A 23,801-nucleotide genomic window follows, 5' to 3' on the forward strand; every position below is an offset into this window, starting at 1 on the left:
CTTGAATTTGGCAATCTTATCCCCATATGGCAACACTGTACACAAAGGGCGATATTCAATTGATATATCGTGCCCAATCTCCCGTCTTAAGTGACGGAAGATCGCAGGGCAATATTCAATTGACCCCATTATTGCCCCTATCCCGATCATAGCAGTCGGGTTTAGCCGCGTAATGCCCAAACGGGTCACTTCTTATGCATTTCAGCTCGCCTCCCCCAGGGGTAGCGAGCTGAAATGCTTATGTTGCACCCGTCGGCAGTAACATTTGAATAGCTGCCGGCAGGCACGATTGGGGCCAGGAGTGGGTGGAACAATTGAATTCCGCCCAAAATCTCCTACTTATATTTGTTTATTTTAGAGTGCCACACTTTGCTTGCTTTTATTTTCACATACATAATAATCTTAGTACATTTGTTAAATGATTTATTTACTTGTATACATATTTCAATAAATTAAAGGAGCACACCGACTAGCACTGATATACATATAAACTGTACATATGTCTAAGCCTTTTGAAGATTGCATATATTTGTGGACAGTACAAGATGAGTTTTCACATTGACTTAACTTGGATTTCAGGTTTAGCAGCTTTTCACTGTATTGTAGCTTTATATTAAGGCTCTAACTATTTGCACCAAATACATGTGTTTAACTTTACTTTACGTGGCCGCAAATGCCTCCTCCTCCTTCGCTATGAGTGAACTGCTTGACTCCTGGTGGCAATGTCTGTAGACTAGTTTATAATGTCATTTAAGGCTGCATCAAACCTTCAGGAGAGATAAAGTGCAGAAGTTGTCCAAAGCCACCAATCAGCTGTCATTTCATAGACTGCACTAGATATATGATAGCTATATACTGTTTGGTTGCTACGGGTAACATCTCCTAAGTGTCAATAACGCATGGTATAATTTATTGTCCAGTTTATGCTTAAAACCACCAGGAAAATGATCCAGAAATGTTACACTGATTTCTGACATACTGGCAATCACCAAATTCACAGAGGAAATAAAAAACCCACAGAAAAGTACATTCATTCATTGCAAATGTGAGATCAAGAACAGGGACATCAAAATGTTCCTTACAGGGTTACAAGGCTCAGCCACTTCCAAGCCTTGTGTTTGACACAGGATTATTTTCAACAATACAAAGGGGAGTCAAGGATACTCCTAATACATACAAGTATATATGGTTTTCATATTGGCTTGATTCATTGTATCAAGTATCAGTTTCCGGCATGCAGATTACCATAGAGATGTGTAAGTCTGATATCTACCCAGTGAAGAATGTATGGGGCGATAAGTCAGGAGATCTAGATTCACATGTTCTCAAAATCTGTTTGTTTCAGGCATGAGACACGGACTTTTTTCTGGTGTCCTTTCCATTTTCTGTTCAACAAAAGTGTGTTTCCTATTAATTTCTCATCGCCTTTATACCTTTACTTTTTTGTCCATGGCAGACTCTGGCTGTTTAGAGACAGGGTTCCCTGCTATGGTGCTAGCTAGGTGTTCCCCTCTCCTGTGAATTCGTTGATGTTTAATAAGGGTGGAACAATCAGTAAAGCTTCTTCCACAATCATTACATGTATAGGGCTTTTCCCCGGTATGGATTCTTTGGTGTTTAACCAGTGTTGAACTATCTGTAAAACGCTTTGCACAGACCTTGCAAGAATAGGGCCTCTCGCCTGTATGTATTCTTTGGTGTTTAATCAAGGTTGAGTTGTCTATAAAGCTTTTGCCACAGTAATTACACACATAGGGTCTTTCTCCTGTGTGTATTCTCTGGTGCTTGACCAGAGTTGAGCTATCTGTAAAGCTTTTCCCACATTCAGTGCATGGAAATGGTTTCTCGCCAGTATGGAAACGTTGGTGTACAATGAGGTGCGAGTTACAAGAAAAGCATTTCCCACATACGGTGCACATGTATGGTTTTTCCCCAGTGTGAGTCCTCTGATGTTTCACCAGAGTGGAACGGGCAGCAAAGTTTCTCCCGCACAGAATGCAAGCAAAAGGTTTTTCACCGGTATGAGTCCTCTGGTGTTTGACCAGAGATGAGCTGTCAATGAAACTTTTTCCACACTGAGAGCAACCGAATGGCTTTTCCCCAGTGTGAGTCCTCTGATGTTTCACCATAGCTGACTTCTTTGTATACCTGTTTCCACACGTCATACACACAAACGGTTTCTCCCCAGTGTGTACTCGTTGGTGTATCACAAGAGTTGAGCTGTCGGTGAAACTCTTTCCACATTCCCGGCAAACGAATGGGCGCTCTCCGGTGTGAGTTCTCTGGTGCACGATAAGGTGCGAGTTGCAGGAATACGTCTTACCGCATTCTTTGCAGGCATAAGGCTTCTCCCCTGTGTGACTTCTCCGATGGACAACCAAGGTTGAGTTTTCCGTGAACCTCTTTCCACATTCTGTGCATTCAAAAGACTTTTCTCCTGTGTGGATCCTCTGATGCTTAACAAGATTTGACCGGTCTGTGAAACTCTTCCCACACTCACTGCACGTGAAAGATTTTTCACGAGTGTGAATCCGGTGATGCTTTACTAGGTTTGACCGGTCTGTAAAGCTTTTCCCACAAACTGTACAACTGAAGGGCTTCTCTCCTGTGTGTATCCGCTCGTGTTTCACCAGAGACGGGCGATCGGTAAAACTCTTTGCACAGTAAGAGCATGAGAAAGGTCTTTCCCCAGCATGAATTCGCTGATGGATGACAAGGTGTGAGTTATAGGAGAAAGATTTTCCACACACATTACAAGCATGGGGTTTCTCCCCCATGTGGGACTTTTGGTGCTTCTGAAAAAGGGCGCTGTCCGTAAAGCTTTTCCCACAATCAATGCATAGATATGTTGTCATTTCCATTACTCTTCCAGTTTTGGGATCTATGGCATTGAAGATGCTGTAGCAGTTGTCGGCCATTCTGGTGTAAGGCATCTCAGGGTGGTCTTGTATGTTGTAGACATATTTTTCTCCTGGTGGCTTGTCCATCTCTGGAAACAGGCTGGATGTTGTACACGGCTCTCCTAATTCATTTATCATGACACAATCTGTGGGGAAAAACCCACAAAAACACAATAATGTTAAAATAAAAGTAATCCCCAATTAAAAAGACAATTGTAAAAGTGGCTTAAAATGGAAAAAAGGAGACCATCCAATTGTAAAGCGCATAAGGCAGTGGTTCTCAAACTTTTATGTATCACGGCGACCTAGAGTATCAGAATTTTTTTCACGGCACCCCTAGGCCAAAGTTTTTTATTGAGAAATTTAGAAAGAAATATTAAATTAAGTAAATTGTGTTTACAGTATTTGTCATCCTTTGGTTTAATTGTGTGGTGAGGGACAATATTTGCTACTGTTTCTCCACATACTGTATTTTATGATTGGCAGCCACCAGTGCTGGTTTTGGCTATATACATTGACTATAAATCATTTTAACTGGTCCCGAACTACCAACCCAGGGCACCCCTGCAAGTGTCTTGAGGCGCCCCCGGGGTGCCATGACATACAGTTTGAGAACCACTGGCATAAGAGCATGCTGTAGCTATGTATACAGGCATCATAGTGGCACAATAATTAGTTTGCTGCCTCACAGCACCGAAGTCTTGTGTTTGATTCCCACCATAGCCCCTTCTTTGTGGAGGTTGTATGTTCACCATGTGTTTGCATGAGTTATCTCTGGGTACTCTGATTTCCTCTCACAATCCAAAAACATGCAGGTAGGTATGAAACTGTGTGTGTGTGTGTGTGTGTGTGTGTGTGTGTGTGTGTGTGTGTGTGTGTGTGTGTGTATGTATAGGTGTGTGTTTTTGCATGTTGCAGGAAATATATAAAAAATCTAATAAGATTAAATGTAAAATTTTAATATTAACTCATCACGTCAATAACTAGAAAAGAGTGCTCCAAACAAAGGAAATTTCTTTCCCCCGTTGTGTTTTAGCCTAGGCCAAAGACATTGGATATATATGTATAGGAAATATAAATTGTAAGCTCCGCTAGGTCAGGGACTGGTGGGAATAACTGAAATATTGTCTGTAAAGAACTGCAGAATATGTGTGCACTCTCTAAATGACAATAAATAAATAACACAATATAAATAAATGAAGTTATACTAATATTATGGCTAGTGAGAGAAAATAAGATTTTACTTACCGATAAATCTATTTCTCGTAGTCCGTAGTGGATGCTGGGGACTCCGTCAGGACCATGGGGAATAGCGGGCTCCGCAGGAGACAGGGCACATCTAAAAAGCTCTTTTGGTCACATGGTGTGTACTGGCTCCTCCCCCTATGACCCTCCTCCAGGCTTCAGTTAGGTACTGTGCCCGGACGAGCGTACACAATAAGGAAGGATCTTGAATCCCGGGTAAGACTCATACCAGCCACACCAATCACACCGTACAACTTGTGATCTGAACCCAGTTAACAGTATGATAACAAAACGAAGTAGCCTCTAAGAAGATGGCTCACAACAATAGTAATAACCCGATTTTTTGTAACAATAACTATGTACAAACATTGCAGACAATCCGCACTTGGGATGGGCGCCCAGCATCCACTACGGACTACGAGAAATAGATTTATCGGTAAGTAAAATCTTATTTTCTCTAACGTCCTAGTGGATGCTGGGGACTCCGTCAGGACCATGGGGATTATACCAAAGCTCCCAAACGGGCGGGAGAGTGCGGATGACTCTGCAGCACCGAATGAGAGAACTCCAGGTCCTCTTTAGCCAGAGTATCAAATTTGTAAAATTTTACAAACGTGTTCTCCCCTGACCACGTAGCTGCTCGGCAAAGTTATAATGCCGAGACTCCTCGGGCAGCCGCCCAGGATGATGCCACCTTCCTTGTGGAATGGGCATCTACATATTTCGACTGTGACAGGCCTGCCACAGAATGTGCAAACTGAATTGTACTACAAATCCAGCGTGCAATAGACTGCTTAGAAGCAGAAACACCCAACTTGTTGGGTGCATACAATATAAACAGCAAGTCAGACTTTCTGACTCCAGCCGTCCTAACTATATATATATATATATATATATATATATATATATTTATCTTTAGGGCCCTGACAACGTCTAGTAACTTGGAGTCCTCCAAGTCCCCAGTAGCCGCAGGCACCACAATGGGTTGTTTCAGGTGAAAACGCTGACACCCCTTTAGGAAGAAACTGGAGACGAGTCCGAGTTCTGCCCTGTTCAAATGGAAAATTTCAATATGGGCTTTTGTAAGACAAAACCGCCCATTCTGACAATCGCCTGGCCGAGGCCAGGGCTAACAACATGGTCACTTTCCATGTGAGATATTGGTCAACAGCATGGTCACTTTCCATGTGAGATATTTCAAATCCACAGATTTGAGCGGTTCAAACCAATATGATTTTAAGGAATCCCAACACTATGTTGAGATCTCACGGTGCCCCTAGAGGCACAAAAAAAAACTGTATATGCAATACACCCTTTACAATCTGGACTTCAGGAACTGAAGTCAATTTTTTCTGGAAGAAAATCTACAGGGCCGAAATTTAAATCTTAATGAACCCCAATTTGAGGCTCAAAACACTCCTGTTTTCAGGAAGTGCAGAAATCGACCTAGTTGAAATTTCCTTCGTGGAGCCTTCCTGGCCTTACCCACGCAACATATTTTCACCACATGTGGTGATGACGTTGTGCGGTCACCTCCTTCCTGGCTTTGACCAAGGTAGGTATGACCTCTTATGGAATGCCTTTTCCCTTCAGGATCCGGCATTCAACCGCCATGCCGTCACACGCAGCCGCGGTAAGTCTTGGAATATACATGGTACTTGCTGAAGCAAGTCCCTTCTTAGCTCCCCAGGCCCTTAGTCCTCTGTGAGCATCTCTTGAAGTTCCGGGTACCAAGTCCCTCTTGGCCAATCCGGAGCCACTAGTATAGTTCATACTCCTCTATGTCTTATAATTCTCAATACCTTGGTTATGAGAAACAGAGGAGGGAACACATACACTGACTGGTACACCCACGGTGTTACCAGAACATCCACAGCTATCGCCTGAAGGTGTCAAGACCTGGCGGAATACCTGTCCCGTTTTTTGTTCGGGCGGGACGCCATCATGTCCACCTTTGGTCTTTGCCAACGGTCCACAATCATGCTGAAAAACTTCCCTATGAAGTTTCCACTCTCCCGGGTGGAGGTCATGCCTGCTGAGGAAGTCTGCTTCCCAGTCGTCCACTCCCGGAAAGAACACTGCTGACAGTGCTATCACATGATTTTCCGCCTAGCGAAAAATCCTTGCAGTTTTGACACTGCCCTCCTGCTTCTTGTGCCGCCCTTTCTGTTTACGTGGGCGACTGCCGTGATGTTATCCCACTGGATCAATACCGGCTGACCTTGAAGCAGAGGTCTTGCTAAGTTTGGAGCATTATATATTTGCTCTAAGCTTATTTATGCGGAGAGAATTCTCCAGACTTAATCACACTTCCCTGGAAATTTTTTCCCTGTGTGACTGTTCCCCAGCCTCTCAGGCTGGCCTCCGTGGTCACCGGCATCCAATCCTGAATGCCGAATCTGCGGCCCTCTAGAAGATGCGCACTCTGTAATCACCACAGGAGAGACACCCTTGTCCTTGGATATAGGGTTATCCGCTGATGCATCTGAGGATGCGATCCGGACCATTTGTCCAGCAGATCCCATTGAAGAGTTCTTGCGGGAAATCTGCCGAATGGAATTGCTTCGTAATAAGCCACCATTTTTACCAGGACTCTTGTGCAATGATGCACTGACACTTTTCCTGGTTTTAGGAGGATCCCGATTATCTCGGATAACTCCCTGGCTTTCTCCACTGGGAGAAACACGTTTTTCTGGACTGTGTCCAGAATCATCCCTAGGAACAGTAGACGTGTCGTCGGAAAAAGCTGCGATTTTGGAATATTTAGAATCCACTCGTGCTGTAGTAGCACTACTTAAGATAGTGCTACTCCGACCTCCAACTGTTCTCTGGACCTTGCCCTTATCAGGAAAGCGTCCATGTTTCTTTTAAGAAAATTCCTCATTCCGGCCATTACCTTGGTAAAGACCCGGGGCGCCGTGGACAATCCAAACGGCAGCGTCTGAACTGATAGTGACAGTTCTGTACCAGGAACCTGAAGTACCCTTGGTGAGAAGGGCAAATTTGGACCTGTAGGTAAGCGTCCCTGATATCCAGTGACACCATATCGTCCCCTTCTTCCTGGTTCGCTATCACTGCTCCGAGTGACTCCATCTTGATTTGAACGCTTGTATGTAAGTGTTCAAATATTTCAGATCTCACCGAGCCGGTTGGCTTCAGTACCACAATATAGTGTGGAATACTACCCCCTTCTGTAAAAGGGGTACTTTGATTATCACCTGCTGGGAATACAGCCTGTGAAATGTGTGAGGGGGAGACGTCTCGAATTTCTAATGTACACCTGGGATACCACATGTAGGATCCCGGAGTTCCCTTGCGAGTGAGCCCACTGCGTGCTGAAACTCTTGAGATGACCCCCTACCGCACCTGAGTCCGCTTGTACGGCCCCAGCGTTATGCTGCGGACTTGGCAGAAGCTGTGAGGGGCTTCTGTTCCTGGGAATGGGCTGCTTGCTGCAGTCTTCTTCCCTTTCCTCTACCCCTGGGCAGATATGACTGGCCTTTGCCCGCCTGCCCGTATGGGGACGAAAGGACTGAGACTGAAAAGACTGTGTCCTTTCTTGCCGATATGTGATTCGGGGTAACAAAAGGTGGATCTTTCAGCTGTTGCCATGGCCACCAGGTCCAATGGACCGCCCCTTTATACGGCAATACTTCCATATGCCGTCTGTAATCTGCCTCACCTGACCACTGTCGTGTCTTCGTCTGGCAGATATGTACTTCACATTTACTCTTGATGCCAGAATACAATATATGCCTCTGCGCATCACGCATATATAGAAATGCATCCTTAAAATGCTCTATAGTAAATAAAAACTTGTCCCTGTCAAGGGTATCCAAATTTTTCAGTCAGGAAATCCGACCAAGCCCCCTCAGCGCTGCACATCCATGCTGAGGCGATTGCTGGTCGTAGTATAACACCAGTATGTGTGTATATACTGTTATGATATTTTCCAGCATCCTATCAGCTGGCTCCTTGAGGCGGCCGTATCTGGAGACGGTAACGCCATTTTTTACAAGCGTGTGAGCGCCTTATCCACCCTAAGGTGTGTTTTCCAACTCGCCCTTACTTCTGGCGGGAAAGGGTATACCGCCCATAACTTTCTATCGGAGGAACCCCACGTATCATCACACACTTCATTTAATTTATCTGATTCAGGCAAAACTACAAGTAGTTTATTCCCACCCTACAAAATACCCTTATTTGTGGTACTTGTGGTATCAGAAATATGTAACACCTCCTTCATTGCCCTTAACATGTAACTTGTGGCCCTAAAGGAAAAATACGTTTATTTCTTCACCGTCGACACTGGGGTCAGTGTCCGTGTCAGTGTCTGTCGACCGACTGAGGTAAATGGGCGTTTTTACAAGCCCCTGACGGTGTCTGAGACGCCTGGACCAATACTAATTTGTCCGCCGGCTGTCTCATGTCGTCAACCGGCTTGCAGCGTGTTGACATTATCACGTAATTCCATAAGTAAGCCATCCATTCCGGTGTCGACTCCCTAGAGAGTGACATCACTATTACAGGCAATTTGCTCCGTCTCCTCACCAACATTTTCCTCATACATGTCGACACACACGTACCGACCTACAGCACACACACAGGGAATGCTCTGATAGAGGACAGGACCCACTAGCCCTTTGGGGAGACAGAGGGAGAGTTTGCCAGCACACACCAAAATGCTATAATTATACAGGGACAACCTTTATATAAGTGTTCCTCCCTTATAGCATTTAATATATATTTATATCGCCAAATCATTGCCCCCCCTCTCTGTTTTAACCCTGTTTCTGTAGTGCAGTGCAGGGGAGAGCATGGGAGCCTTCCCCTCAGCCTTTCTGTGAGGGAAAATGGCGCTGTGTGCTGAGGAGAATAAGCTCCGCCCCTTTCTCGGCGGGCTTTTCCTCCCGGTTTTTTAATACTGGCCTGGGTTAAAATACATACATATAGCCTTAATGGCTATATGTGGTGTATTTCTTTTGCCAAATTAGGTATTTATATTGCTGCCCAGGGCGCCCCCAGCAGCGCCCTGCACCCTCCGTGACTAGGTCAGTGATCTGTGTGACAGCAATGGCGCACAGCTGCAGTGCTGTGCGCTACCTCTATGAAGACTGAGAAGCCTTCTGCCGCCTGTCACCGGACCTCCGTCTCCGCCGTCTTCAGCGTCTGTAAGGGGGATCGGCGGCGCGGCTCCGGGACGAACCCCAGGCTGACCTGTGTTCCGACTCCCTCTGGAGCTCAGTGTCCAGTAGCCTAAGACTTCAATCCTCCTGCACGCAGGTGAGTTGCAAGTCTCTCCCCTAAGTCCCACGTTGCAGTGATCCTGTCGCCAGCAGGAATCACTGATTAGTTTAAACCTAAAAAAGACTTTTCTAAACAGCTCTATAAGAGAGCCATCCAGGTTGCACCCTACTCGGCCGGGCACAGAAACCTAACTGAAGCCTGGAGGAGGGTCATAGGGGGAGGAGCCAGTACACACCATGTGACCAAAAGAGCTTTTTAGATGTGCCCTGTCTCCTGCGGAGCCCGCTATTCCCCATGGTCCTGACGGAGTCCCCAGCATCCACTAGGACGTTAGAGAAATAGGAATTTGATATACAGAAACACACATATCCTATATAATAAACGGCTAACGCTGCTCCACATCTATATGGTGCGCTGGCCGGCAATTCCAGTGTTGTGCCTGGCTCCCGCAGCAGCTCCGTCATTTTGACAGGGCTGGTAACTAGTAGTACGACAAATACTCATATGATCAGTCCAAAGAACCTTACTTAGAATGCACTAAACGTAAACACTGACTAATAACATCCAAAAATAAACATGTAAAGGTTTCATGAGATTATCAGACCAGAGGGAAATTTTCTCTATATACTAACTCCACTTTAGACACTGTAGATGCCTGTTATAAACAGAAAATAAATGGTAATAAAGAACAAAGGTTATATTCAAATTTAGAGACTAGGAACATATTTTGTGAATATCCAGTATTGAATTGTTCCTTATTTATAATGAATTGCACCCACACAAAAAAATATGCGATATTGTGCTTTCCAGTGATATTTAAATAAATATGAAAGGATAGAGGTTGCAAATCTAGTGGTTCTCCTAATACAGCGTTTTTCAACTGGTGTGCCGCAAGCGGTTCTGAGGTGTGCCGCCAGAGATGCCCGCTGCATAACCCTGCCGCTGCCTCACTTTAATCCAGAATGTCGGGCTCGGGCGGCACTAGGCTCTTCCGGGTAGCCCAGATGCAGCCTGGCCCGTGACCTGTATGGAGCAGCAGCGTGACTCATGGGTTACACAAGCACGCTACGTCGACTGCCCGCCCAGTACTCCTCAGTGTCACCTGCCCGCCCAGTGCTGCTCCTGTGTCCTAGCTCCTCACCGCTGGCTGCACCGCTGAAGGAGGGAGACCGTACACAACTCCTGCCTCCTCCACAGCTACAGATCAACTAACCTACTCAAGCACAGTAGGTTCCTGTAAATTTGTATTTATTGTTACTGTGGTGGCCAATGTGTGTTGTAACTAGTGTGGGGGCCAATATGTGCTGCAATTACCGTGGGGCCAGTGTGTTCTGCATTTACCGTGGGGGCCAATTTGTGCTGCAATTATCATGGGGATCAATGTATGCTGCAATTACCGTGGAGGTCAATGTATGCTACAATTACCAAGGGGGCCAATGTGCTGCAATTACCATGGGGGCCAATATTTGCTGCAATCACTTTGAGGGCCAGTGGGTGCTGCAAATACTGTGGGGGCCAGTGGGTGCTGCAAATACTGTGGGGGCCAATGTGTTTAAATTGCTGAGGGGGCCAATATGTGTTTTGTTTCTCTGGAGGCCAATGTGTATTTCCCCAAACCCGCCCCCACCCCCCCTTGGTGGTTGTGGGGAACTGATGGTGTGCCTTGGCATTTTAAAAATCCGGTTTGGTGTGCCGCGAGTTGAAAATTGTTGAAAATCACTGTCCTAATAAGCAATCATCTAGTCCTTGCCAAGTCCTAACATTTGGTCAGTTTGATAAATGACCCATAATGAATTCTACTTTGTAGAATTACTACTTTGTGGCGGAAGCAACCCTGACTTTTCCACTGCAAGGGGTTTAACGTCTGAGAGAATCATGCTTTGTGTGGCTAACAGGGTAAGGTCTACATCACTGCTACTTAGGTGTATATATACTGTACAATGCAGTGGATTTGGCAAACCAAAACTTCTAGGTGGGTTTGACTTTACAATTTAAAGCAACACTAATATTAAGTGCAAAACAGGCCTGGCTTTACTCTTAATATTACACTGTGTAGTCAAAAGTGATTTGACAAGCAACTAGATCAGTGAGATTTTATAGACATCAGTACTTTATATGTCCACCACGTGCAGTGATTACTCCAGACACCCTTCTTGGCAAACTGTTTACAGGTTTCTGGACAACAGCAGGCGGTATTTTTTGCCTTAAGAACAGTGATCAACTGCGACACTGAAGAAGGTCCAGTCAGTCTAGAATGCACTTGTTCCTCCAATTCATTCCAGAGGTTTGCAATGGGGTTAAGATCTGTGAGCTGGCCAGTCCATATGGGTTACCAAATTTTCTGTATACCAGTACCGCATCGCTCTGGAGTGTATGTTAGCTTAGCAAATGCGCGAACGAAAGATTCGCAGAGCAGCTACAAATTTATTTTGTGCATTTTTTGAGTAGCTCCAAACCTACTCCTAGCTTGCGATCACTTCAGACTGTTCAGTTCCTGTTTTGACGTCACAAACACGCCCTGCCAGCCTCGCCTGCATTTTTCCTGGCACGCCTGCATTTTTTCGAACCTTCCCTGAAAACGGTCAGTTGCCACCCAGAAACGCCCACTTCATGTCAATCACTCTTCGGCCAGCAGTGCGACTGAAACACTTTCCTCTGAATGGTGTACAAATATATAAATGTAGCTTTGACTTACACATGGATAGCTTTTCTTTTCGTTTGTGATCCAACCATGTTCTCCCAGAACCTACAAGAGCCATCCTGTAACCTGAGCTATCTCTGTCCGTTGAACTCCAAAAGAGCTAAAAAAGTGGCCCTATCCATGTCAAACAGTGCTTTGATATAGTATCGTATTTAGTGATACTGGATCCTCGAATCAATATCTTAAAAAGCGTTGGAATCACTAGTGGGACTTGGGGCAATAAGGGCAAAAGGCAGAATTTCCTCCCTGTACTGGTCCCTCCAGATAACAGGACCTATGACCTTCTGTCCCACCATTACCCAGAGAGAAGGTACCAGCTTGGAAGCTGTGGGAGGTATAAGAACTGAAACCGGGATTAGTGGAAGGAGAAACAAGGTGTATTCAAGACAATACTGGCTGCAGATTACAATTCCCACTAGGCTGGCACCAACGTGATCAGTAAGGAATAGCAACTTGCACTCCGAGTGACAGCTTTCTGATTTTTGGCACATGCTAAAAGCAGGATGATGTCCGAACTGAAAATCTGTCAAACCTACAGTAAAAGTCCATACACACCATGCACTGTCGACAGCGACGATCATTGACGACCCGCGTGGACACGCATCAAACGTCGCTGGTGCCATTCACACTGGCCAAGAAAATGACCGACTTCGCTCATTTTCTTGGCCAGTGTGTATGGCGCCAGCGACGATCGCTGCGCGTCCCCACGGGTCGGCAACGATCATCGCTGTCGGCAGTGCATGCAGCTCATCCTGGACTGTCGTCCAGGAGCTGCATGCACAGCCGGCGGCTGCGTGACGTCACTGAGCAATTTGAGCGGTCATATCGTTCAGTGTGTACGGGCGGCCGCCGACTGCCCGGCCAGGATGGGAAACACTAGACGACGACGCTCGCAGAGCAACGTCGTCTTATGGTCCATACACACTAGACAAGAGTTACTACCTTTGTTCATAGCTTTAGGTGTAAACCCTAAAAACATTATCCTTGTGCACAGTAAGGTTATTTTATGTTACTCTTCTTAGAATGTGATACAGCATCTTTGGTGGTATTTAAATTTTTTTCCAACTAAAATATCTTTATGAGAAAAGCATATACCTGTTTGAATGTGAAATGATTGTCCATATTACAGTATACAGGGGATGGTTAATCACATAAACCAGCATATGTGCTACATCAAGCCAGAGTCAACCTTGATAGTGTCACTGGGGAACTTTTGACCAGTTGGTAAATGTCAGAGTCGGAACCCACATGTGTACTGGCTTTGGAATAACCTCCCTAAACAACAACAAATTATTGTTGATTTTTAAGTGCAAAATCTAAAACAAGAATTACCTTTATTGGAATCATCATCAAATCCTGCAGTATTTTTTTTGTTTGCAGATTCTGGGGAATGTCTTTCTTCATAATAAGTCACAGGAATCTACAGAAATTAGAGGCTGTTAAAAGAAATGAAACACCTACAGTGACATGTGACATATCTTTACCCATTTAATGTTCTAAACAATAAAGGTGCATACACACTTGCCGAGAAAGAAACAACGTTGCTCATTTTCTCCCTTTTGGAGCGACATCATTTAATTTCTCGGCAAGTGTGTATGCTGCCGACGGCGAGCGTAGCGTGGCCCCGTGGGTCGTTAACGACCCTCGCTGTTGGCCATGCATGCAGCTCAATTTGGACTGCCGTATAGAAGTTGCATGCATGGCACGGCCGTTGCGTAACGTCACTGAGCGATATGGTCGTCATATTGCTTAGTGTGTATGCACTGCCGCCGACCGCCCTGGCAGGGAAGGGAACACACTAGGAGACGTCGCTCATAGAGCACATCGCCTAGTATGTACCCACCTTTAGATGTGAGGTATTTTGAAAACTGTAGCAACTGGATGAAATCCCAGAAGTGCAATTCCCACGATGCCCATTAGGGGTCTGAGACAGTTCCTTTCCAACTGAAAGAAGCCAAGAACTAAAGTGACCAGTTTGTCAAAGAGAGCAGAGCTGTGGAGTTCTTATGCCAAACCTTTTACTCCAATGCCTCTATTTCCAACAACTTAATGAATGACAAAGTGTTTTACATGCATTCTATCTAGACTACTGCTGTGTCTCACACCTCTCTTATGTTCACCAGTCTTTTCTGTTTATATTCTTTTGCAAACTATGGGTTAATTGTAACAGCCTGGTTAGCTGTAGGTATCAATGAGTCCTTGGCTAGTCTGCCCAATGTATTAAAAGTGCAAGAGAACAAATGTAGCCACACTACCAACAGAGTCAAAAAACACAACCTCTTTCCATAAGGGAATCCGTTTATTGACCGCTCCACCAGATACGTAAAAAACTGTTCCCATATCCATCTCACAACACCAGCACTGAGTGGAGATCTCAGGATTTATTTTATTTAGTCTAGTGGGGAATAACAGAATCAGTACGAGATCCCGCCGGAATACAGACACAGGGATCCCGACTGGCACAATCTTGAAAGGGGGGCGAGCGCAACGCAGCCCCTTGCGGACTCACTGCGCTCTCCACGCTGCGGGCACACTAATTTATTCTCCCTCTATGGGTGTCGTGGACATCCACAGAGGGAGAATATGTCGGGATTGTGCCGGTCGGGATCCTGGTGTCGGTATTCCGACCACAGGGATCCTGTCCGGCGGGATCTTGACCACATCCCGGAATAACATCGGGGTGTAGAATTAGATCTTGATCCGAGGCACCAACAGGCTAAAGCTTTGACTGTTCCCAGGATGCACTGCACCACCTCCTCTATAGCCCCGCCACCAGGCACTGGAGCTCAGTTTCGTTAACCAGTCCAATGCAGTAGCAGGTAAAATAGAGACGGCAGATGTTAGCCACATAGAACCACATTCTCACGACAGGAGAAGGTACCAGCGGCTAATGCCATACAAACCCAAAGAAGCTAAGTGTGTCAGGGTGGGCGCCCTGTGGAATCCAGTGTACCTCGCAGAAAGAGATTTAACTATGGTAAGTCTACCATAAATCTCCTTTTCTGCAGCAGGGTACACTGGTATTCCACAGGGAATAACATCGGGGATGTCCTAAAGCAGTTCCTCATGGGAGGGGACGCACAGTAGCGGGTACAAGAACCCGGCATCCAAAGGAAGCATCCTGGGAGGTGGAAGTATCAAAGGCATAGAACCTGATGAACGTATTCACTGAGGACCACGTAGCCACCTTGCACAATTGTTCTGGGGACGTGCCACGGCGGGCCGCCCAAGAATGTCCAACAGACCGAGTAGAATGAGCATTAATAGCAGCAGAAGCTGGGAACCTGCGCATAGGCTTGTGCAATCACCATTTTAATCCATCTGGCCAAAGTTTGTTTATTCGCAGGACAGCCACGTTTGTGAAAACCAAAAAGGATAAAAAGAGAATCTGACCTCCTGTTCGAGGCAGTCCTCTCCACATATATACGGAGAGCCCGTACCACATCCAAAGACCGCTCTTTGGAAGACAAACCAGGAGAGATAAAGGCCGGAACCACAAACTCTTAAATAAGGTGGAAAGATGACATTACCTTGGGTAGATAACCAGGGCGAGTTCTAAGAACTGCACCGTCACGGTAAAAAATCAGAAAGGGTGGACGACAGGACAAAGCGCCTAAGTCTGACACCCTCCCAGCAGAGGCAATAGCCAGCAGAAAAACGACCTTAAGCGTAAGGCATTTAAGGTCCACAGCGTCAAGAGGTTCAAATGGAGATTCTTGCAGGGCATTAAGAACAACAGACAGATCCCATGGAGCCACAGGAGGGACATAGGGAGGCGGAATCCGTAAAACACCCTGAGTGAAAGTATGAACGTCAGGAAGAGACGCAATTTTCTCTGAAACCACACCGACAAGGCAGATATATGACCCTTGAGGGAGGCCAAACGAAAGCCTAAGTCCAGGCCTTGTTGAAGAAAAGCCCAAAGTCTGGCAGTGCTGAACTTGTATGCAGCATAATTCTTAGTAGCACACCAGGAGAAGTAAGAATTCCAGACCCTATAATAAATCCGAGCCGAAGCCGGTTTACAGGCTTTTAACATAGTTTGAATGACTGCCTCAGAGAATCCTTTGGCCCTCAGTACGGAAGCTTCAAAAGCCACGCCGTCAAAGCCAGTCGTGACAGGTCCTGGTAGACACAAGGGCCCTGAACGAGGAGGTCTGGACGTTGAGGAAGTAGAAGAGAACGCTCTATCTTGAGAACCTGCAGGTCTGAGAACCAATGACGTCTGGGCCACGCTGGAGCAACTACAAGTAGTATGCCTCCTTCTTGCTTAAACTACCGGATCACCCTGGGCAGAAGAGACACCGGAGGGAACACGTATGGCAGCCGAAAGTTGCATGGAATTGCCAGTGCTTGAGGATTCCTTGTTCTTGCTCCGAAGACCGGAACCTTATGATTGTGTCGAGACGCCATCAGGTCTACATCTGGTAGGCCCCACTTGTCCACTAGGAGTTGAAAGACTTCCGGATGAAGACTCCACTCCCCGGCGTGTACGTCCTGACGACTGAGGAAGTCCGCTTCCCAGTTGAGGACTCCCGAAATGAACACTGAGATATGGCTGGCAGATGGAGTTCCGCCCACTGAAGGATTTTTGACACTTCCATCATTGCCATGCGGCTTCGAGTGCTGCCTTGATGATTTATGTACGCCACCGTGGTGGCGTTGTCTGACTGTACTTGAACAGGCCTGTTCTGTACCAGAGGCAGGGCAAGATTCAGCGCATTGAACACTGTCCGCAATTCCAGAATATTTATCGGGAGGAAAGATTTCTCCCTGGTCCACCGACCTTGAAGAGAGTGTTGCTCCAACAACGCGCCCCAACCTTGCAGACTGGCATCCGTCCTTAGGAGGACCCAGTTGGGGATCCAGAAGTGACGACCCCTGCTCAATTGTTGGTCCTGTAGCCACCAGCTTAGTGACAGACGGACCTCCGGAGTCAAGGAGATCATTTGAGACCTGATCCGGTGAGGCAGGCCGTCCCACTTGGAAAGGATTAACCTCTGTAGAGGGCGGGAATTAAATTGAGCGTACTCTACCATGTCGAAAGCCGACACCATGAGGCCTAGTACTTGCATTGCCGAGTGTATTGACACTCTTGGACGAGAGAGGAAGCATCTGATTCTGACCTGAAGTTTCAGGACCTTCGCTGGTGACCAGAATAAACGTTGGTTGTGTGTGTCCAGTAACGCCCCCAGGTGCACCATGCTCTGAGCAGGGACTAGCGAGGATTTCTTCCAGTTGATGAGCCACCCGTGGGCTTGTAGGAATTGGACCGTCAGTTCCAGATGACGGAGAAGAACCTCTGGGGAGTTCGCCAGGATCAACAAGTTGTCCAGATATAGCAGGATCCTGATACCTTAACGACGACGAAGGGCCGTCATGACCTTGGTGAAGATCCGAGAAGCCGTGGTCAGTCCGAAAGGTATGGCTTGGAATTGATAATGTAGATTGCCAATAGCAAACCGCAGATATTGCTGATGCGATATGGCAATAGGTATGTGTAGGTAAGCATCCTGTATGTCCAGGGATACCATATAATCCTTGGGTTCCAAAGCCAGTACAATAGAGCGCAGGGTTTCCATACGGAATTTGGATACCCTGACAAATTTGTTCAAAGATTTGAGGTTGAGTATAGGTCGGGAGGATCCACTCGGCTTCAGAACCAGAAACAGCATCAAATAATATCCCCTGCCTCTCTGAGACAGAGGCACCGGCATAATCACTCCAGTATCCAGTAGGGATTGCACAACCAAATGTAGAGTTTGTGCTTTTAACGTATCCGAAGGGATAACCGTTGAGCAAAACTGGTGAGGGGGACGTCTCCTGAAGAAGATCGCGTACCCGTGAGAGACCACTTCCTGCACCCATGCATCTGAAGCGGTCCTTAACCATACCTGGGCGAACTGCACAAGTCGGCCTCCCACCCTGGGGTCCCCCCAGGGGGAGGCCCGCCCCGTCTTGCAGCAGGCTTGTCTGGTTTGGAAGCAGGCTGACGGACAGCCTAAGAACGTTTAGGTTTCGGCTTAGAGGATTTGGAAGTGCGAGACTGTCTCGGGTACGCCTGACCCTTTGCTTTACCTGGAGGGTGAAAGGAACGAAAAGTAGTACTCTTAGTCTTCGAAGCCGAAGAATTAGTACTTGGGAGAAACGCAATCTTGGCCGACGCCAAGTCGGTCACAATCTTGTTCAGATCCTCCACAAATAGGATGTCACCATTAAAAGGGAGCACCTCCAAGGTCTTCTTAGAGTCCAGGTCCACCGACCAGGACCGTAACCACAGCATTTGGCAAGCTAGGATAGACGTAGTAGATGCCTTAGCCGCCATAACGTCTGCATCAGAGGCCGCCTCCTGAATATAATGGGAGGCTGTGGTAATATATGACAGATATTGTCTGGAAGTGTCAGAAAAATTAAGAGGTAGCTCTACCTCAATAGCTTGAACCCATGCTTCAATGCCTTTTGCAGCCCAAGAGGCTGCCATAGTGGGCCCATGTACAGCACCTGTAAGGGTGTAAATAGACTTCAAGCAACCATCCACACACTTATCTGTCGGTTCCTTCAGCGAGGTGATGGTGATGACAGGCAGAGTAGGTGACACCACAAGACGGGCTACATGCGAGTCCACTGATGGCGGGGTTTCCCACTTGTTACTCAACTCCGCAGAAATAGGATAAAAAGCTAACATATTTTTAGAAAGGGAAAATTTATTTCTTGGAGAAGACCAGGATTATTGACGTATGTCAATAAAATGGTCAGAATGTGGTAAAACTGATTTAGTAACCTTCTGACGTTTGAACTTATCAGGTTTCTTAGACGTGTCAGGAGGGTCAATGTCATCATCAATCTGAAGAATCAGCTTGATAGCCTCCACTAGGTCAGGGACATCAACCTGCGTTGTAGAATCATCATCAGAAGCAGCAGTATCAGCGTCTGATGGATCAGTATATTGCCCATCCGAATCGGAATCATCCAAAATATTAGTAGATTGTGAGGAAGAAATGGCCCGCTTAGATGACCCTTTGGTCCCAGTAGGGCGAGGGTTAAGTTTTTGTTTAACCAAGGACTAATTTAATTGCTGTAACTGGGTTGACAGAGTATCCGCCCATGGTGGATTAACCACAGGGACAATATGTAGCAGTAATGGCACAGGAGGTCCCACAGGGGGCGTAAGTCGTGTTACAAGCGTAGTCAGCATATTGGAAAATGCAGCCCAAGGTGGGACTTGATGTGCCATAGATGCTGCGGGCTGACTAGGGGGAGGCAGAACACTCACTACCTGAACCCTCAGCAGAAATCTTTTCCTCAGATAAATCTGTGACGTCAGCACTGCATGATGCAGGAGCGTCTGCGAATTTCCCGCCCTGTGTAGCCGACATTATTGGGAATGTAGCAGTAGTGCGTAATAGTACAATAAAGCCAGACAAACACAATACCTGACAAAAAAAACCTGTGTTATGTGACCACAAATTCACAGCAAAACAGAGGATTTAAGCGGTATCAGGTGACTGAAACACACAGTGAAAAATACTAAACCGTATATCCTGTGGAACACTATATGGTATATGAGACCCTGACGCACTTAGATCCCCAGGGTACAGAATATAGTGATAGCAATATGTGTAATACACAGAAAAGAATTCACACAGCAGCTATAGGCACACACAGTCACAGGTACAATGCAGAAATGATTACATATAATCAATAAAACTGTACTGGACTAGTAATACTACATATAGCTATGTATGTATACAGATATAACAATGCACAGTAAACACTGGATGTATATCACAGAACACTTGTACTAATTATTCATATAGAGTGCACTTGTTCTTAACTAACGATGTCTAAACGACATGTACAATACTTAAGTGTCCTGTAAATGCACAGCGCTGATGAGACAGGCAGCTTTACAGAGAAAACAGTGCCCAGCATGCCCAGAATCAGCGCAGCTCTGTGAAATGGCGCCCAAACGCTGACAGGGAGTGAGGGAGAGAGATGCAGCTCCAGGGCAGGGACACCTGCTGTAGATGGAGCCTGGAGCTGGGGGAGGGGCTATAGGTCACCGCCTTATCCCCTCTGCTGGACTTCACCACCGGGTCCTATGGAGCTTATGTTAAACGGATTTTAGTAAATCTGACCTGTGCTCCCTGCCCTGGTGGATATAGTGGGGTCCCTGCACGGCCACAGTGTCCACGCCAGCGGCACGGTCCATCTCCTGGGACCGCGACCGGATCGCGATATCGGTGGGTCCCAGCTAGGGGACCCTCTTTCCTCCTCCTTGAAGTGCAGCCACGCTATCCAGGAGAGCAGCCGCGGTGATGTGTGTCTTAAAGGAACCGGAGAGCCTCCGCTGCAAGTACCCGGCAACCAGGGCGCGGGAGTATGCAGCGCCGCTGAGGGAAGCGATGGTGCCGCAGCACAGAATGTCAGATTGACATGCCTGTGCTGCAGCCCTTGAAGTATTCTTTTGTCTTTAAAAAAAAAAAAAAGCTCTTTTCAGGGCTGCCTAGCGCAGCCCCACTTGTTAGCTGCATGCACTGCAGGCACAAACTTACAAACTGAGCTCCAGTGCCTGGAGGCGGGGCTATAGAGGAGGTGGTGCAGTGCATCCTGGGAACAGTCAAAGCTTTAGCCTGTTGGTGCCTCGGATCAAGATCCAACTCTACACCCCGATATTCCCTGTGGAATACCAGTGTAACCCGCTGCAGAAATATAAATAATAAGATTTTAAACCTATTAGTAAATCTTTTTCTCCTAGTCCGTAGAGGATGCTGGGGACTCCGTAAGGACCATGGGGTATAGACGGGCTCCGCAGGAGACATGGGCACTATAAAGAACTTTAGAATGGGTGTACACTGGCTCCTCCCTCTATGCCCCTCCTCCAGACCTCAGTTAGAGAAACTGTGCCCAGAGGAGACGGACAGTACGAGGAAAGGATTTTGTTAATCTAAGGGCAAGATTCATACCAGCCCACACCATCCACACCGTATAACATGGAATATACTAACCTGTTAACAGTATGAAACAAAACAGCATCAGCCCAAGACTGATCAAAACTGTACACAGAGCCGGCCCTAACCAATATGATGCCCTAGGCAAAATTTTGGCTGGTGCCCCCTAGCACCACCGCTGGTTCCGCCTCTGAGCTTGCACCTCTTTCCCAGCACCATCACCCCTCACCCATAGCAGTCCTTATTTTGGTGTTTGTACCCCCCTATATTTTAAATAAGAATAGTTCGCACATTTGCCGCACAGCCCCAAAAAGGGGTGTGTTTTTGCTGGCAAGGGGCATGGCCACACAATAGTAACCCCAATTACGCCACACAGTACTGCAACTTCATGCACATTTGATCATGCAATTGTGTCCATAATTAATTTTACATCCCACAGTAGTATCACTTTACCTTATAAACGTTACTCCTCACAGTAGAGCCCCTTATTCACATTACATCACACTGAATTGCTCCTTATTCACATTACACCACACCGTATTGCTCTTTATTCACATTAGACGACACAGTAGTGACCTTTCTATACGCAACGCCACATAGTAGAGCACCTTATGCACATAATGCCACACAGTAATGCCCCTTACACATATGAGACACATTATTAATGGCCTTATAAACATAATGCACCTTACACATTATGACAACCTTTATTAATGCCCTTTTACACATAATGTCCCTTACACATATGCCGCACATTAGTAATGCCCTTATACACATAATGATACACATAGTGCCCCTTGCACATTATTAATGCATTTTTACATGACAAACATAAAGCTCCTTACACATATTCTGAACACTACTGCACAACCAACCCACTCACATGGACACAGCACTCACACTGCCATTAACACTGTGACCTCTGCTTGGCTACAGATGTGTCCTCATAAATCTTGCCTCAATGCTAACGTTGAGCACCTTTATTTATTGCTATGTGGCTAGGATGCACAAGCAGCTTCTGCTGATTAAAATGATATGCAGCATGCCTATATACCGTGTGAGACTGTGGCTGTATCTGCATATGAAATGCTACACACAGAATATAGGCATGCCGCATATCATTTTAATCAGCAGAAGCTGCTGATGCCCCTAGGCATATTAAATGCCCTAGGCAATTGCCTAGTTTGCCTATGCCTATGGCCGGCTCTGACTGTACATAACCCTTATGTAAGCAAAACCTATATACAAGTCTTGCAGAATTTAGTCCGCACTGGGACGGGCGCCCAGCATCCTCTACGGACTAGGAGAAAGGGATTTACCAGTAGGTTTAAAAATAAGAATTTACTTACCGATAATTCTATTTCTCGGAGTCCGTAGTGGATGCTGGGGTTCCTGAAAGGACCATGGGGAATAGCGGCTCCGCAGGAGACAGGGCACAAAAAGTAAAGCTTTTCCAGATCAGGTGGTGTGCACTGGCTCCTCCCCCTATGACCCTCCTCCAGACTCCAGTTAGGTACTGTGCCCGGACGAGCGTACACAATAAGGGAGGATTTTGAATCCCGGGTAAGACTCATACCAGCCACACCAATCACACCGTACAACTTGTGATCTAAACCCAGTTAACAGTATGATAACAGAGGAGCCTCTGAAAGATGGCTCCCTAAACAATAACCCGAATTAGTTAACAATAACTATGTACAAGTATTGCAGATAATCCGCACTTGGGATGGGCGCCCAGCATCCACTACGGACTCCGAGAAATAGAATTATCGGTAAGTAAATTCTTATTTTCTCTATCGTCCTAGTGGATGCTGGGGTTCCTGAAAGGACCATGGGGATTATACCAAAGCTCCCAAACGGGCGGGAGAGTGCGGATGACTCTGCAGCACCGAATGAGAGAACTCCAGGTCCTCCTTTGCCAGGGTATCAAATTTGTAGAATTTTACAAAGGTGTTCTCCCCTGACCACGTAGCTGCTCGGCAGAGTTGTAATGCCGAGACCCCTCGGGCAGCCGCCCAAGATGAGCCCACCTTCCTTGTGGAATGGGCCTTAACAGATTTAGGCTGTGGCAGGCCTGCCACAGAATGTGCAAGTTGAATTGTGTTACAAATCCAACGAGCAATCGACTGCTTAGAAGCAGGCGCACCCAACTTGTTGGGTGCATACAGTATAAACAGCGAGTCAGATTTTCTGACTCCAGCCGTCCTTGAAATGTATATTTTTAAAGCTCTGACAACGTCCAACAACTTGGAGTCCTCCAAGTCGCTTGTAGCCGCAGGCACTACAATAGGCTGGTTCAGGTGAAACGCTGATACCACCTTAGGGAGAAAATGCGGACGCGTCCGCAGCTCTGCCCTATCCGAATGGAAAATTAAATAAGGGCTTTTATAAGATAAAGCCGCCAGTTCAGATACTCTCCTGGCGGACGCCAGGGCCAGTAACATAGTCACTTTCCATGTGAGATATTTCAAATCCACATTTTTTAGTGGTTCAAACCAATGGGATTTGAGGAAATCTAAAACTACATTTAGATCCCACGGTGCCACCGGAGGCACCACAGGAGGCTGTATATGCAGTACTCCTTTGACAAAAGTCTGGACCTCAGGAACTGAGGCCAATTCTTTTTGGAAGAATATTGACAGGGCCGAAATTTGAACCTTAATAGATCCCAATTTGAGACCCATAGACAATCCTGATTGCAGGAAATGTAGGAAACGACCCAGTTGAAATTCCTCCGTCGGAGCACTCCGATCCTCG

General features: G+C 46.5%; 1 protein-coding gene across 1 annotated transcript in view; it reads right to left on the minus strand.

Annotated features, from left to right (window-relative positions):
• Positions 1 to 406: 406 nt before the first annotated feature.
• Positions 407 to 23,801, minus strand: part of LOC134936494 (oocyte zinc finger protein XlCOF6-like) — a 46,041-nt gene continuing 22,646 nt past the window's right edge. The window contains exons 3-4 of the mRNA XM_063931553.1: positions 13,426 to 13,513; positions 407 to 3,046 (exon numbers count right to left, since the gene is read on the minus strand). Of these exons, the coding sequence (XP_063787623.1) occupies positions 1,428 to 3,046; positions 13,426 to 13,513 (1,707 nt within the window). The 3' untranslated portion in view covers positions 407 to 1,427. The remainder of the gene's footprint in view (positions 3,047 to 13,425; positions 13,514 to 23,801) is intronic.

The sequence above is a fragment of the Pseudophryne corroboree genome, chromosome 6 (genome assembly GCF_028390025.1).
Source record: "Pseudophryne corroboree isolate aPseCor3 chromosome 6, aPseCor3.hap2, whole genome shotgun sequence".
Lineage (NCBI taxonomy): Eukaryota > Metazoa > Chordata > Amphibia > Anura > Myobatrachidae > Pseudophryne > Pseudophryne corroboree.